This window comes from Marmota monax, unplaced genomic scaffold (assembly GCF_021218885.2).
Source record: "Marmota monax isolate L192 unplaced genomic scaffold, Marmota_monax_Labrador192_F-V1.1 WCK01_AAM20220418_F8-fsc00014, whole genome shotgun sequence".
NCBI classification, from domain to species: domain Eukaryota; kingdom Metazoa; phylum Chordata; class Mammalia; order Rodentia; family Sciuridae; genus Marmota; species Marmota monax.
Genome location: NW_026695222.1, coordinates 3,489,489 through 3,506,676, shown reverse-complemented (window position 1 = coordinate 3,506,676; position 17,188 = coordinate 3,489,489). Strand labels below are relative to the sequence as shown.

Genomic DNA, 17,188 nt, shown 5'->3' with positions numbered 1-17,188 from the left:
GGACAATTTCATATTTTATGACCATCAAGTACATGCCAGACATTGTTAAGTGCCTCTTTTATGTTGACTCATTAAACCCTCTTAAAAATTCTGCAAAATTGGCTTATATTAGTCCCCTTCTGCAGATGAAAACATTGACAGTTTATTTGAACAAGATCTCTTAGCTAATAAGTAGCAAAGGCATGATTCAAACCAGATATGTGTGGCTCTAAAGTTCAAGAGAGGCCAAGATGGTACATTCCATGAGACATTTGGCTCTCAATTCAGCCAACGAGGAAACTCCAGGAGACATTTGGCTCCAAGAGGAACAGCAAACATGGCAGGAATGGATTTCTTAGAAGGTCTTAGGAAGCCAGTTTTCATTCACTCACTCCTTCAATAAATATTTACTGAATTTCTATTATATGCCAGGCCCTGTTCTAAGTATTATGGGTATAGCAGTAGGGAATCAAAAAAACTAATAGAGAAAATTCTCTGTATTCATTGAAATTTAATGCTCAGAAACAGTCTTCAACCAAGGATGGATGGGGAGTGGACACTCTAGCTGCCTCAGTCCTGGGTTGGGACACCACTGAGGTATGCATCCTTCATTGTCTCCCTGAGTTTCCCCCATGGACTCAATCTCCAGTTTCTCTCTTGAGAATTTACCTGATGATTATCACTGTCTGTATTGTCCACCTTCTCTTCTTTCTCTTTCTCACCTTGCTACTTATGTTTCCTAGAACCCTTTCTCAAATAAACAACTGGTCGTGAAATTCTTGTTGGAGGGTCTACTTCTAGGGGAGTCCTCCCAAAGACAACCCTTTCATGAAGTTCATGCCAACTCCTGAACATCTCCCCAAAGCACTGCCATAGAGCAGTATGCTGCCTTCCACCTACTTCTAGCATTCTTTGGATCCATTCTTCTTCTGTGAAACTTCCCTTAATACTGTCAGCTAGCATCTAAAAACTGGCATTCCTTGGGGATGGGATTGTGGCTCTGTGGTAGAGCACTTGTGAGACACTGGGTTCGATCCTCAGCACCACATAAAAATAAATAAATAAATAAATAAAGTTTTTTAAAAACTGGCATTCCTCAGTGAAGGGCAAGGGCCACTTGCAAATCAATAACAGCTATCATCTGACCCCACTGCCCTTCATTCATGAAGTCCAGCCTTTGTCCCTCATACACAGCAATAGCCCTCTGCAAACAAGGGTTGGTGACATGAAATTTTATAGTAAAAGATACTATAGTAAGAGATAATAAATGATACCTCCCACAAAACTATAAAGAGTTTATAAAGAAAAAAAAGAGTTTATAAAGAGTAGTTTATAAACTACTTTTCATGCAGCTGCTATGAAAAGAAAATTTAATCAAGAGTCTTGAAACTTCCCTGAGCTTTAATCTGTGTGTGTCTAAGCTAAATGCTGTGACAATGCTTGCTTTACTTACTTGACAGGACACTTGGGAAGATCAACTGAGATGACGTTCATTAAAATGCCTTTTAAATCTTCCGTGCCACCAGGATGATAACTAAAGTGAAAGGAAACACAGTCGGCACCATCAGGAATAGAAACAGTCACCCCTTGCCACTTTTAATTAGAGTGTACATTCATCACATGTGTGTGCATACACTATACTCAGTGGACTTTGCTTAGGTTGAAATAAATTAAGTTTGGAAATGTTTCATGCCTTTATCAGATCTACCCAAAAAACAGCCCAGGTATCTTCATTTTCTCAATGTAGCAGTTAGTGTGCAAATTTTTTCACAATTAAATCTCAATCAGTCTCTCTGACTTTTAACTAAAAGTCAACAACATTAGTACTTCTTTCTCCATCATTTACGTCCCCAAAATAGAAATGATTCCCTAGATGTACTATTGGTGTGAACCAAATGGTGCTATATTCTGCAGTATCCATATATTACTATCATTAGCATTTTTGTCAATACTATTAATAATAAAGGAAACCAGAATATAGATCCAAGGAATATAGTGGAGGCTATGAACCTTGTTAATGAGTCCTCCTTGACAAACTAACCTCAAGACATAGTGTCTTCCATGATAAATATTTATTGAGCTGACAATTCTACAGTTTGGCATTTTGGACTAAGCTTGATGCAGTGCTGATCTTGAGTGAGCTCCTCATGTGACTCCAGTCCACTGGGCATTTTAGCCTATGGAAATTGGCTAGCTATTGCTGAGGCTCCTCCCCCTTCTCCCTGTGGTCTCTTGTTCTCCTGCCAGCCAACTAGGGTTTGCTCTCCTGACAAAATCAGGAGTCCAAGAAAGAGTGGACGCTGCATGTCCTCTTGAGGCCAAGGCTCCTCACTTCTGCCCTGTTCTATCAGCCAGGGCAAGTCACAAAGCAATGCATATCCCAGAGATAGGGAAAAAGACTTCTCTTGTGGAGAAAAGCTTCTAAGTCATATTGCAACAGGTATACATACAGAGAAAGTTGAAGAATATAGCTATCTGTGCAGTCAATCTAACACCACCAGAGGCATATGGAATTCTTCCCTCCTCTGTGTCCTATGGAAACAACTGGTTAGGGTGAATCCTTTCTGGGTTTTGGAGTAGGCATATGTGAATATTCTTCCCTTTTACTGACATTAAAAAGAAAAAAATGTCTGACTCAGAGTATCAGCAGCCCACAGGAGAATTTGAGATTCACAAGCAGAGTGCCAGTGGGGTAGGGAGTGGCTGATGAGTGGATGTGGCAGCCTGTCCATAAGACTGACCTTAATCCTAAAATAACAAAACTAATCCCTCCTATTCAAAGCGATAGGGTTTTAGCCACCATCATTAACCCCTAAGCACCCAAATCTTCAAAGAGAACATTTTTAAATGTGCCAAATAGAACTGGATGCTCAACTAGCACTTGATAAATACGCTTATTCTGGGACCTTCTGTGGTTTCCCTCCCTCCCATCTTTTATTTGTCGCTCTTTTGTGGAAATTTACACTGGATTTGATTTGGGGTGGAAGAATGCTTTTATTTTCCTCTCTTCCCAAATCTTTCTGTACAAAAATATACTGTTCTCTTTGCTAAAGGAACTAAAAAGACTGATTACTCAGGGATGAAAAAGAAATTATGTGTGTCAGAGACAGCTTAAGTATACACAAGATATATCCTGGGTGTCTGGGGGCGTGGGGTGTGGGAGGTGACTGCTGTCTTCCATGGCACTGTCTTTAAAGGAACCGTGACAATCGCCAGTTTAGGAAAAATGAGGCAAGTGCTAATGGTGTATGTTTTTAAACCATCAGAGGCTATGGAGATAGGAAGCCCTAGAGACCTGAATCCATGCATCGTTTGTTATTAAAGGCAAAACTGCAAAGTAGGCCAAAGAGATTCTCCAAAATGTTAGCACTTTTTATTCCCCTCCTCTAAAAATGCACTTTGTTTTTCATACCTATTGATTTGACTGTGACCATGGCCGATTTGATTTTCTACCCTCTGAGAATAGTTAGAAATTCTTCAGTTAAGATATCTCTACCACGGGGCTCAGTGGCACACACCTGTAATCCCAGTGACTTGGGAGGCTGACGCAGGCTGTGAGTTTGAAGCCAGTCTTGACAGCTTAACATGACCCTCAGTAACTTAGTGAAACCCTGTTGGAAACTAAAAGAGTAAAAAGGGCTGGAGATATAGCTTAGTAGCAAAGTACCCCTGGGTTCAAGACATTCCTACCAACTTTCTTAGGATAATTTTATTCCAACGCAATCACTTCAAACCAAGAAGAAACTTCAAAGTGGCTTGGAACTGCTTTTCCTAAGTTAAAGAATGTTATAGGTCAGTTCCTCTGAAAACAAAGAAAGCAAAGTCTGATAGAAAAGCCTAAGTATAAGTAGTTTTTCTGGGAGTATGATTACAAGGAGCAGGAATGAAGGATGGGACAGACAAGTGGTGAAAAAGACTTATTGGAAAGCCAGCGGAAATCCTTATGGAGGTATCAATATTTTCATGCACCTGGATGTTTGATCTCATGAGACAGCTGAAAAGTCTATGAAACGCCTATCAGGACCATATTCCCGGAAGGAGGGGCAGGTGGACAGCATTTATTCTTCAGCAGCTCCCATCTCCTTTTAGTCAAGAATTGCCACAGGACAGAGAATTAACTCCCCTGTTTTTCTGAGTTGCGCACATGAAAGCCGAACCATTCATTGCAAAGATGTCCTACACCAGAGGACCAGAAAAATTCCAGGACAGAAGAGGTGGAGCTGAAGTGGGCAGTGCCAGCAAATCCTTCTCCAAGACTGGTTGAAGTCTGTGTGAAATTGGTTGCCAATGCTGTGGCTGGAATATGAGTCAGGGATGGGAGAGTTTTAAGGTGTGTATATAAAATATTATTATAAAATATATATTAAAAATATATATAATATGTATATTAAAATTCCATTAAAACATTTATGCCCAACAGGGGGCATAAATTGGTACAACCACTTTAGCAGGATCTACTAAAGCTAAACATATGCATACCGTATGACTCAGAACTTCCATTCCTAGGTATCAACCTAACAGGAAAAATACATACTTTTGTTTACCAAAAGGTATGTACTAGAATATTTGTAACAGAAGAACTCATAATATCCAAACTGAAATTTACCCAAATGCCCATAAACAATAGAATGGAGAAATAAATTATGGTTATATAAACATAGAATACTGACAGTAATGAGAATGAGCAAACTGTAACTACAAACTAAAGCAATAAATATATTTTGTTAGTTTGATGTAGATGGAAGAAGCCAAATACAAAAGAGAACACATTATTTGATTCCATGCATACAAAGTTCAAAATCAAGATGAATGAATCCATAGGGTTAAAAGTTAAAACAGTAATTTCCCTTGGAGATAAGATAGTGACTAAAATAAGAAAGTTTCTTGGATTCTGCTAATACCCTGCTTCTTGGTAAGGGTGCTGGTTACAAGAATGAATGCAGTTAGTAAAATCTCACTATACCATATTATCTGTGCACTTTTCTGTATGTTATACTTCAACAAGAAGTATAACAAGTTTTGAAATGGTTATAAAAATGACAACAAGCTGTACAATCTCCAACACCCTCTGGGCTCTCCATTCAGTTCTATAAAGGCCTTCCAAATACAAAGAAACCCCTCTTTCCCAACTTTTTTCCTTTCCTTTCCTTTTCATTCCTTGACTTTACCTTGTATTCAAAGGGGAAAACTGAAATTACCACCAGGGGCACAAGTGACACAATTTCATCACAAAGTGGAAAAAAATGCCTCCTTAAGTAGAGCAATATCACAGCCTACAATTATTGGGCACAATGTAGTACTTCCATTTCCTGTCACTCCTATTACAAAATTTCTAACATTTAACTATGTAGACCTTCCTTTTTATATCAAGTAGACTCCTAGTAGGACAGGGTAATTACTGTAAGGAGAATTTAATAACAGGGACTACTTATGAAGGTGTGGGCAGGTTTAGGGAAACCAAGAAGAGAGTATATTGCTCTGGGACTAGCCACAGTGGAGGGCCCTTCTCATCCCTAGTCCCAAAGAGGCAAGGTAGAGAGCAGTTTCCTTGAACCAGCATCTGAGAAAAAAATTATCTGGAAAAGATAATTATCTTTTCCAGATATTTTTTTTTTACATGGAGAGGAACACCTGGCTGGAGCCACAGCCTTTGGCAAAGACCTGAAGCTGACTTATAGCAATGTAGTGGAGAAGAATCTGGGAATAGATGCCACAGTTGCCCACACCTCCCCCATCTGATCTCTTGCCTCCCATGTGCTCCATATACATGATTCCCATGTGCAACCCCACCAGAAGACAAAGGAAAAGAGTCAGTGATGAAATCTACAGAGACTGTCACTATCAAGACCCAAAACAAAGTAGAGAGAGTAGAGCACTAGTATGGAGGGGTGAAAGATGGCATCCAGCACACTCTCTCCTATAGGCATCTCCTCCAGGTCACACTGACTACTGAGGCTATTATATTAAATATAACATAATATAATGTTAATTATTTTATATATAATATATTAATAACATGATATTAAATGGTATATTAAACAGTCCGACTGAAAGTACCTCAAGCAAAAGAGGACTTGTGATGATGAGTCCCATGGAACTAGAATCAGAATCATGGACATTCTCTTCCTCTTGCTTATGGGGTACATGATAGTTCCACTTTTGTCTTTATATTCTCACTGCTTTTGCTGCCTCATGCTTACTACAGTGAATCAACCATGTTTTCTCCACTCTCCATTTTCTTGTCAATTTGCAGGTTCTGCTCTATTGCGTTCTCCCTCATTTTCTAAATATTTCCTAGTCAAATTCTCCAAAAGAGAATCCCACTAGTTCCTCCCTTACAGTCTCAGCAGACAACTTCAGATTGCTGAGCAGTCTATGTTTGGATTGGCTGAGCCATGTCATGTGACACACAACATAGCCACCCTTGGTCCAATGAGCTATTGCTGCAGAGCTGAGTCATGTGACACACAACATGGCCACCTAAGCATCAGGACCTGCCTGGCAGAATGAGAACAATGAGTGAGTATGTACTGATATCTGAAGAATCATCTTAAATCTCTAGTGTCCGACACATATTATTTTTAAATGTGGATGTTCCCAAAACAGAGACTAAGATTTGGCCTTAGATTTGGGTAGTTTATTTGGGAGGTGATCCCAGAAAGCAGAAGCAAGGGATTAGATATGGAAGGAAAGCCAGGATAAGCATGGTTGCCAAGGTCACCACTCTTTGCAATGGTGTTTGATTTCATGAGACTGCTGAGAAGTCCTAAGAATTTTCTTCCTAAGAGACAAGAAACAAGAGCATGTATTCATCAGCTTTCATTTCCTTGAGTAAAAGGTTTTCCCCCAAAGTGTTAATTCTACCAAGCTTGATGCCCAGGACTGAGTTCAATCTCACTAGTGCCCACTGGATTGGCAAAGCTCCGAGACAGAAAAAGAAAGCCCAAGGTACACACCAAAAAGCAAAACTACCAGTCTGAAGTCAGTTGAGCCTGCATATAACTGTCTACCCATCCATGGCTGAAGTTAGAGCTAAGACCAAGAGACCATAGATAGTTCTATTACCAAATAGTTGATAATGAAATTCTTCGACACTCCCTTCAAAAGGTGAAGTCTAATTCTCTTCCTATTAAGTGTGGTCTTAGTAACACACTTCTAATTGTCTTCTCTTCCTGACCTGCCCCCCCACCTTTTTTTATATTCTTTGCAATGTATTTCTTGTCCTCTTAGCCTTTGATGAAATTCTTTCCCAAGTTACTATGTAATTCATATGATTTCTGAGTTAAAAAAACGAACAAAAATGTTTCAATCCTTAGCTCTCTGGCCTCTCTGAGATATTTGATATTATTAACCTCTAACTTCAAAACTACTTCCTGTTTTATATGCAAACACTCTCCCCTGGACCTGCTCTTCCTTTTTGACTGTTCTTTCTCAATCTTCTTTGGTTTCTATTCCTTTGCTCATCTTTTAGGTGTTGGTGTTTCCCTAAGGTACTAAATTTGGTTTGCTTCTCAAAGTACAGTGTATTTAAACCCAACCTTGCCTAGAATAGCTTCAGCTGCTACCTTTATGCAGAACATACCAAAAACTAGATATCTGTGGCAGGCTTCTCTTCTGAGGCTCAAAACCACACTTCTGCCTACCTACTAAACACCTCCTTCCAGATCACCCACAGGCACTTCAAACTCATCAAGCCCTACAATGAAATGTTCACCACCACCCCCTCCTAAACTTCTCTGCCTTGGGACTGAAGCCAGGTACCACCCCCTCGTTAACTCAGTCTTCAAGTCTTGTCTACACCACCTCCGAAAACCTCTCCTGCTTTTTCCATTTCCATGGCCAAATCGAGAAGTCACAGACTCAGGACAAACTTCCCCAATTCCTGCCTACATCCAGCGCCAGCCTCCACACCACACCACTCTCAGGGGAAGCTTATCAACCATTTTTTCTTCTCAAATAATACTTCTCCAATCCTTCAAATGTTGTCTTTCTTTAAGTTAAAGTGCAAACTCCTTAGCAGGACATAAGAAGCTATTTGGAATCCAGTGGTGTCAACAATTAGGACCCATCCATTACTATTGTTCTCTATGTTATTAAACTTGCAGTTACCTGAAAGGAGGTACTGATTCCACTCCAGTCCGGTAAATATCAGCTCAACTTCATGACTTCATTCAGGTATCAACAGAAGTCTTCAACTTGCCTGACCACCCCAAAGCAGATTTAAGCACACCTCCTTTACCCTCCTCAGAGCACCCTATATAAACTTCAAGTGTGATAATTAGCATATCGATTGCAGAATTTGTCTTTATGTTTTGTCTTTTTCATGACATTATAAGCTTGTATCAGTTACTATAGCTGCAAAACCAGTAATCCCATAATCTCAGTGATTTATGAATATTAATTTTTCACACTTTTACAGGTTCAGTAGATCTGTACTGGGTTCAGCTAACTGGTTCTGCTCCTCTCTGTTGGGCTCATTCATACATCTATAGGTCAACTGGGATTCTATCCAAGCTCAGTGCAGCTTTATCTGGGTTAGCGCTGTTTGACTTTTCCCTCATCCTTAAAGGAAGGTATTTTGTCTCAGTCATTGTAGCTCTTGGCATGAGATTGCTGAATCAAAATCAAAGGCACAATGACATAAATAATCCATATTATATATATTAACCATAAAATATCAAATTAAAGCCAAACCTGTCCTCTATACTTTCTAAAGTCTTCCTGTAACCATACCAAAGGGAAAATATACTCATTCACCCTTTTTCATATTATTGTTTTACTATCCCAATGAATGTAATATAATACTTCCTTGTTTCTTGCAACCTGTCAGCAGAACATTCAAATTCTAGGTGGTGTGTGTTTGTTGTTTTTTTTTCCTGCAAGGTAAACAATGACTTGTTTGCATTCCCTGAAGCTATCTGAAGAAAAGACACTATGGTAGTTTAAAATAAGTCCACAAATTATTGGATGCTCCCTTTAAAAGGTGGAACCTTAGTGACTCATTTCAAAGGATGGGAATAAAGAAGAGGTGACAATGTGTACAACTCCTGAAACTAGGTTATCAGGGGCCTTGTGGATTCCTCCTCTGGATCACTTGCTTTAGGAGAAGCCAGCTGCCGTGTCATGCAAGCTCTCATGTATAATGACAACAGCCATGTGAATAAGCTTTCTTAGGAACAGATCCTCTAGTCCCTTCTGAAGACTACAGTTCTAACCAACATAGTGACTGCAGCTTCATGAGAGGCCCAGAACTGGAATCATTCATCTATGCTGCTCCTGCATCTGAAGTCTCAGAAACTGTGAGATAATTCATGTTTGCTGCTTTCAGCTGCTAAGTTGGAGGAAATTTTATTCTGTAGTGATAAGTGTGTTTGTAAGCTTTCCATTACAAGAATACCTGAGACAATCAACTTACAAAAGTTTTAGAGGCTTCAACCTATGATTAGTTGGTACTGTTGCATTGGGTCAATGACAAAGCAACACATCATGCTCTTACCTCATAGCAGGGAAGTGAGACAAAAGAGAGGAGTGGGCTGGGGTCCCACCATCCCCCTCAAAAAGATGCCACATGCTCTGATGACCTAAAATTAGGCCATCACTAAGCCTCACCTCTTAAAATTTCTACCACCTCCCACTAGTTCTACCCTAGATACTAAGCCTTTGACACATAGGCTTTTGGGGGACATTTAACATCCAAACTGTAGCAACAACTAATTCAGTTTCCTTGTAAATAAATTATTCAACTCTCCTCCAAAGCTCAGTTTTCATAATTATAATATTACACCTGCTTCTAAGCAGCACAAGCAATATAAAATATATCACTTCCACTCCAGCCTAAGAATCCTTCTACCTAGTGTCAAAAAACAATAACAACAACAACAAAATCCAAAACTAATTAGCTACCTTCATTTAAGGCTAATAGGAAACTAACAGGTTTTAGGAGGGAGTATCAACTTTGATCACAATTCTCGGCCAGGATTACTGACTTGAGAAGCTTATTTGCAAAGAATTGGAAAAAAAAAATTCGAAGGTCATTCCTTTAACTGAAGCCCAATCTCTCATTTTCAAACTCCTGTTTCTGCTGCTATCCCCTGAGTGACTAGATTACTAGAACATAACATGACCCCAAGTTTATTGAAATGTTACTAGGTTTGTGCTCCTCAGCTTGGCCCTGAGAAAATAAAAACCTGTGGGCCAACTCTGGCCTAGCCCAGAGGCAATAATGAGAGAAATCATGTGGCTCCTAAAAATAATGAAAAAAAGAGAGCAGCGCTTGAGGTTATGAGTCACTGTTGTTTGGAAGGCTGGAGAAGGAGGGCAGAGAGAGGAGGAGAATATAAAAAGATTTGGACAGAAAATAAACAAGGGCTCTGCAGACAGGAAGCCAAAGGAGTACCCCAGCCTCAGGCCTCAGAAAGCTCCAGAGCAGGCTGAGCTGCAGGACGGTTTGGGAAAAGACTGCGCAGCAGAACATCTGCCTCCACCCATCTGCAGTACTGTGAGGCCTTGTGAGCCCCTGAGTCCCAACTTCAGCCACTGGACAGAAGCATCTACCTCCCCTTCATGGCAGGAAACAAATACCAAGAAGTGACTTTTATGTGGCATTGTGCCCAGCCCAGAGGGTACACAAATGAATAAGGCCTTTAGGGATTGAATGAGGAACCTGATCAATAAACAGTCATATACAAAAGAATATATGACAGTATAACAATGGTAGAGCATTTTGTTCAAGGAATTATGAGAGACAGAGGATAGCTTCCTGCTTTAACCAGAGCCTAGAGGTGGTGGGAGGAGAGATCTAAAAGAGGTAGTATATGATCTGCTGACATTAGAATCATCTTGATGGAATATTTGTGGTGGGAACACTTAATTCCAGGAGGAGATAAAAGCACAGCTGTATTAGTTTTTCTATGGTTGCTGTAACAAGTTACCACTAACTGGAGGCAGGTTGGGGGGGAGGGCTTAAAAACAACAGAAATTTATTCACTTACTATTCTAGATGCTCCAAGTCCTAAATCAAAGTGTTGACAGAACCATGTTCTCTCAAGAGGTTCTAGGGGAGAATCTTTCTTACCTTTCTTACCTCTTCCAATTTCTGGTGCCTGCCTGAATTCCTTACTTGTGACCCCATCACCCCAAGGTCTGCCTACCTCTTCAATGACACCTATGTGTCAAATTTCCTTCTGCCCCTGTCTTATAATGACATTTGTAATCGAATTTAGGGCCCACCCATATTAACCAAAATAATCTCTCCATCTCAAACTATCAACAATCACATCTTTTTTTTAAAGAGAGAGAGAGAATTTTTTAATATTTATTTTTTAGTTTTCGGTGGACACAACAGCTTTATTTTATTTTTATGTGGTGCTGAGGATCAAACCCAGTGCCCTGCTCGTGCCAGATGAGCGCGGTACCGCTTGAGCCACATCCCCAGCCCAACAATCACATCTTTAAAGACATTTTTTCCTTATAAGGTAGCAATAAATGTCCAAAAATCAGGACCTAATATCCTCGGGCAGCCAATACTCTGCCTACAAGAACAATCTAAGACCTGGACACACAAGTGCTCTTGTTGAGTGGACATTGAGCATTCTTCCAGCTTAAGTAGAGGTGAAAGATGAAGGAGGAAAATATCAGAGCACGGAAAATGTTATAGACCTGGACAGGGAATGTAGACTTGCTTTGGAAGGCAATGGCACATACTTAAAGATTTTAAGTGAAAGAGACAGAGTTTCTGTACTGGAGATTCCCCTAACTGAAGCATGAAGTAGGGTAGAAGACTAAACTAAGGCTGGCTACTAAATCCTACCCCAGGAGTTGACTTTAGAAGACCACAAGTAAAATGAAGATAGGTAGTACCAAAAGGAGAGAGCTAGGACTCTCCCTGTAGCCACTTGGTCAGACTTTGTCATCAAATCATAATGCCATAGGATTTAGACAGAGGGGTTAAGGCCCTGAGAGGACTACACAAGTATATAAATAGTATACTATTATATATACATATGACATCTTGCTAAACAAAAGAGAAATAAATTAGGCATGGTAATACCCAGCCATTTCAGAGGCCAAGGCAGGAGGATTCCAAGTTCAAGACCACCCTGAGCAACTTAGGGAGGCCCTATTTCAAAATATAAAATACAAAGGGCTGAGGATATAGCTCAGTGATAGAGCACTTGCCTAGCATGCACAAGATGCACACCGCCCTGAGTTCAACCCCCCAATACAGCAAAGAGAGAGAGAGAGAGAGAGAGAGAGAGAAGACGAGTTCTTACAGAGACTGAAAATTGGGGTAAAAATGGGCGGAGGGGGGCAGAAAGCTAGTGACACAGTGGAGAGGCTTATAAGTTCCTCTTGGAAAAGCCAGTGCCTGTCAGAGCTGACTCACCCAGGAGATGCTGCTGCCCACTCCCCTACCCAGGGCAATGTATCATCAATGACTAACTGATATTGGGGACCAAATGGGACAGCTTTTTTTGCCATTCATGCTCCAGAGCTCCCGGTGATTAGGCCAAGGCGACAGCTGAGACCACTTCCTTGTTCTGCTTCTGTTTCTGCCCTGTCCTGTTTCCCTCATCCCGTTTCATACTTCTTCTGAGAGCACTCCCTAAATAAATCACACAAGAATCCTTCTCTCCGGCTCTGGGTAGGGAAACTGACCCTCAACTACCCCCATTTCTGATGATGTAGCCCTTGAGACAATCTTAGCTAAGAGATGGGTCAGCAAGCTGAGATTCAAATAAGTCATCAATGAATTCTGGGAGAATGTTAATTCTGCACACACTAAAGAGAGAGAAGAACATTTTATGAACAAAATTAATATTCAATAAACAGATGCCCCAAATCTAATGGTCTGTGCTAAGTACAGTTTTACTTCCCCAGAACAGGTTTCTAATTAGAGACTATTGCTTTGGCATTTATATCATCCTTTCTTGCACTGAAAACTTATATATTTTTTTTTATTTTGTAAGAATTTAATGTTAAATACAGAAAAATAAACATTACAACAACCAGGTTTGCTTGTTATAATAATTTTAAAGACACATCACCAATAAGTATTTTGTGTTTATGTGTGTGTGTGTATGCATACACACACACACACACATATGTATATATTAAGCTATCTCTTGCCTTCCTATGGAATAACTTCACAGTCTCAGATCTTCAACCAGAAAAAGAAAAGAAAAAGATGATTTGTGCTAGTAAAGCAATATTCAGACCCTGTCTGATCTCACGATTAACATACTTTAAAACTGTAAAAAATTGTTCCAAAGTGGGGAAATAAGTTTAAATGAGAGATGGCCAGGACCTCTCGAGTAAATCCTTGTCCAAAGGTGCTGGCCTAACTATCTTTAGGACTCGACAAATATAAAGCTAGGAAAAGAAATACCTTTACCTTCAGTGTATTTGCCTTGTTCAAGCTTTGATCTGCACTTTTATAATAAAGGAAGTAAACAAATATAGAAATAAGATTTCTATAAACAAAATGGTATTTGGCTCTGGTACACCAAAGGAAGGGAGAATAAAACACCTATGTTAATTATTCCCAAATGACAACTTTGCCATTATTACTAAAAACTTCATATGAGGTTTCTATTCTAATAGATTGCAGCTTTAAAGAAGACTTATTCATATTTCCATTTAGAATCTTAAGATCTTTTGATCTTAAGAATGAAATGAAAAGTCACATACTATGAGTACAGCATTAAACTAGTAAGATGGGTTCTCATACCCATCTTGAATTATTTGAGGAAGTATTGCGATTGAAAATGATCTTTTTCCTGAGACAATCATGTTGCAAAATTGCACAAGACAATACAAATTTTCCCCACAAATGAAAGATGGGAAAACCTGATTATGAGGAAAACATTTGTTTCTCAAAATGTTTTTCAGTCACTTTCTAAGTTTCAACTATTTAAAAGGTAAGAATCAATTTTAAGATATGATCATTTATTTCTCTAAAGTAAGAGAATGTAAACATGGTAAATTCTGGTTAGTGTTTAAACACTTTTTATAGGAAGTAATTTACAAGCGGAAAAACTAAGGCACAGAAAATTAATCAAGTTAAGTTTCACGGTTGAACTTAATATTACAATAGAAATAAAATTTAGGGCTCTGATTCTCAGGTTAGTGGGTAATGAGTAATATCTTCCCAATAGGTAAAAATAAATTTTCTTCATTTCTTTTGGTGGGTAATGAGAAGTAGTCTTTTTCTTGAAATCTATTATATGAATTTCCTTGAAAATCTTTGGCATATTTAAGTTTTTGGAGGCTGAGGTTTCTAGGCATTTTCTCCCCAGAATATAAAATGGCAGGGAGCTAGCTTTTAAGTTAAACAAAAAAGATTAATGACCTGAGTTAATTCTATATTATAATCAACTATACAGCCTTTGAGTCCTGTGAAGCATAATAGAGGCCACTACATTAGACCAAATTCACACTCATGCTTTCTACCATGAAATTTATATAACCAGGACTTATGTACTTAAGTAATAAACAAGATGTTTCAGTCTAATTTTTCAAAAGCCCAACTATTTGAACATGTCAAACTTAACCACAGAGGATCACTAACTCATATTTTGTATGGTATGAAGTTAGCCCCAAATTCAAGTATTTATAATATTCATCCCAAATGAAAGCCTCTCTGTACTGGCTGACATGTGAAATGTGAAATTTAAATAGATCAGACTGACATTTTTCCCTGCATGTATGTTTTTGATCATAAAACCTCCAATCTTATAAGTTTGTACTTTAAGAGCCCAGGCAGGTTTAAGGAGTCATAACGTAATAGTATAGAACATAGCACGTAAAAGATAATTTTCAAGTTTCTTTGTTTTTAAAGTGCTCCATGTGCTATATTAAATCATCTTCAGGTGATAGAAATCCATTACAACTACTAATAATTTTACAAAAAAGACCAGTTAAACAAGAATAAGTTGTTCAAGTATGTATGAATACATAGATTAAGAGATGCAAAAACTCTTTAGCATAATCAAATCCAAATAATACAAAAATCCACTAACATACACAAGAGGGATGGCAAAGTTGTTAAGGAGGAATGTCAGAGTGTCAGATAAATTTAAAAGGTAACTAATGTATAAAAGCAATTATGACTATTTCAGTAACAAATATTTGTTCAACAAAACATAAGTCTGTCCAACTGCTTAGAAGCTATATTATCATTAATTTTTTTCTTGAGAAATTTTATGGCTAATAGGTTGCTTCATCCATGTTGTCGTCACTTTCTGCACCAAAATCATCTCCATCTTCAAAATATGAATTAATGTAGTCATTTTCCTCCTCTTGCTCTTCTTCATCATACTCCTCCTCTGCAGCATCCTCATTGTCGTCATCATCATCATCGCCTTCTTTACTTTTCTCTTTGCTTCCTTCTTTTTCTTCATTTTCCTCATCTGATTTTTCACCATCACCTCTCTTTTCCAATTCCTCAATTTTTTTCAAAACATCTGCAGTATTAGCGAGTGAAGTACCTTTGTCTGTATCTTTTGCCTTTTTGGATTTTGGGTCTTTTTTGCATTTTTTCCTGGGCATCATCTCTCTTGGGAGTCTTCTCCAATCTGGTTTCCACTCTTCTTTGTATACCTTCATATATCTTTTACTATACCTTTCAATATCTTGTTTTACTTCAGGTGTTTCAATAAAATAAGGCATTCTTTTCATTGTTTCTCTCAATTCCTGTTTCAAGGCCAGCATATAATCTTCCCCTTCTCCTGTTTTCAGTGGCACTGGTTTATAATCTGTATCAGGAAATAGTGGAGGTGGTTTCAACACTACATCAGGTAACTTTTCACCTCTGCTAAATCCAACAGCCTCAATATTAAAGGTATAGGCAGCACGACCTCTTCCTTTATTCCCAGCCATCAGAACTAGTTATGCTACAAGAATGCCAAGCTGATCACTTATTCTCGAGGTTTGGGCAAAATTGTGCGCCAAAGTGCCGGCCGGCAAGCAGCGGACGCCAGCGGTCCAGTGCCGCAGGTTCCACCTTGGAGAAGCACACACCGCTCTCCACGCGGCCCCAGAGCGCGTTCCTATATTTTTGTAATACACACTTTGTTTTCACTAAATTTTCAAGTCCTCATGGATGGGACTTCACATGATGTCACTGTTTTCTTTCCATAATACCTGTCATTATAGCTAGTATTCAGAAGGAGCTCAATCTAGGCTTAAACTCACATGCTCTTTAGTTTATGTGGACGCTAGCATTTATAAAGCATGTCATATATTCAAAGTGTGGTCCATGGACTAGTAGCATCTCATTTGAGAACTTGGTAGAAATGCTGAATTCCTGCTTCCACCCAAGATCTGTTGAATGAGTCTCTGGGAGAGCTCCAGGAATCTGTGTGTTTGCAAGATCTCTGGGTAACTTCGTGGATGTCAATGCTTGAAAGCCAATGACACGTATCATCTCATTCAGTTTGTTGAGAGACAGATCAATTGGAAAGAGGATGGACAACAGAAAATTACAGATAAAAAAGTGAAACAGCAAAAAAAAGAAAGTGAAGAACCAACAGGAACTAACCCCCCCCCCCCCCCGCAAAAAAAAGCATCAACCAGGTTCATGCCATGGAGTGCTGCTTTAGGTTCAAGCTATCCCAGTCCACCACTGGAACTCAGAGCCCAAGTTGAACATTGGCTGAATGAGCAAACTATTTATCATCTTCATCCTCTTTCTCTTCATCAATAAAACTAGAACTAGACAACACCTAGTTCTAGCACACACTGTCTCAGTAAGTTATAATAGATCCATTCAAAGGAATACTGTGCAATCTTATGGATAAGTTAGGCTTATATCTGCAGACCTTCCATTAAAAGCCCTTGTTTGTTTAAACATCCTATTTCCTTACTATTTATTTTCCTAGAAATTGGGAGATGCTTATTCCTTTTTGGAGTGGGGGGAGGAACCCAGGATTGAACTCAGGGGCACTTGACCAATGAGCCACATCCCCAGCCCTCTTTTATATTTTATTTAGAGATAGTGCCTCACTGAGTTGCTTAGTGCCATGTTCTTGCTGAGACTGGCTTTGAACTTGTGATCCTCCTTCCTTGGCCTCCCAAGCCACTGGGATTACAGGCGTATTCCACTGCACCCAGCTTTTATCCCTTCTTCATGACATCAATACTTATCCCAAATAAGTTAAAAGTCATGCTGAAATCAAGAGCCCACCTATGAAGGTAAAGAGAAGTAGGC

At 39.2% G+C, this 17,188-nt stretch overlaps 1 protein-coding gene across 1 annotated transcript; it reads right to left on the bottom strand.

Moving 5' to 3' along the window:
- Positions 1 to 12,991: 12,991 nt before the first annotated feature.
- LOC124085413 (DNA-directed RNA polymerase III subunit RPC7-like) lies at positions 12,992 to 16,497 on the bottom strand. The gene has a single exon (XM_046433072.2). It carries the CDS (start codon positions 15,856 to 15,858, stop codon positions 15,187 to 15,189), a length of 672 nt encoding a protein of 223 aa, XP_046289028.1. The 5' UTR covers positions 15,859 to 16,497; the 3' UTR covers positions 12,992 to 15,186.
- Positions 16,498 to 17,188: the final 691 nt, after the last annotated feature.

What these genes read in the sequence shown, in the direction of transcription:
- LOC124085413 (XM_046433072.2), bottom strand. Translation starts at nt 15,858, where the DNA reads ATGGCTGGGAATAAAGGAAGAGGTCGTGCTGCCTATACCTTTAATATT.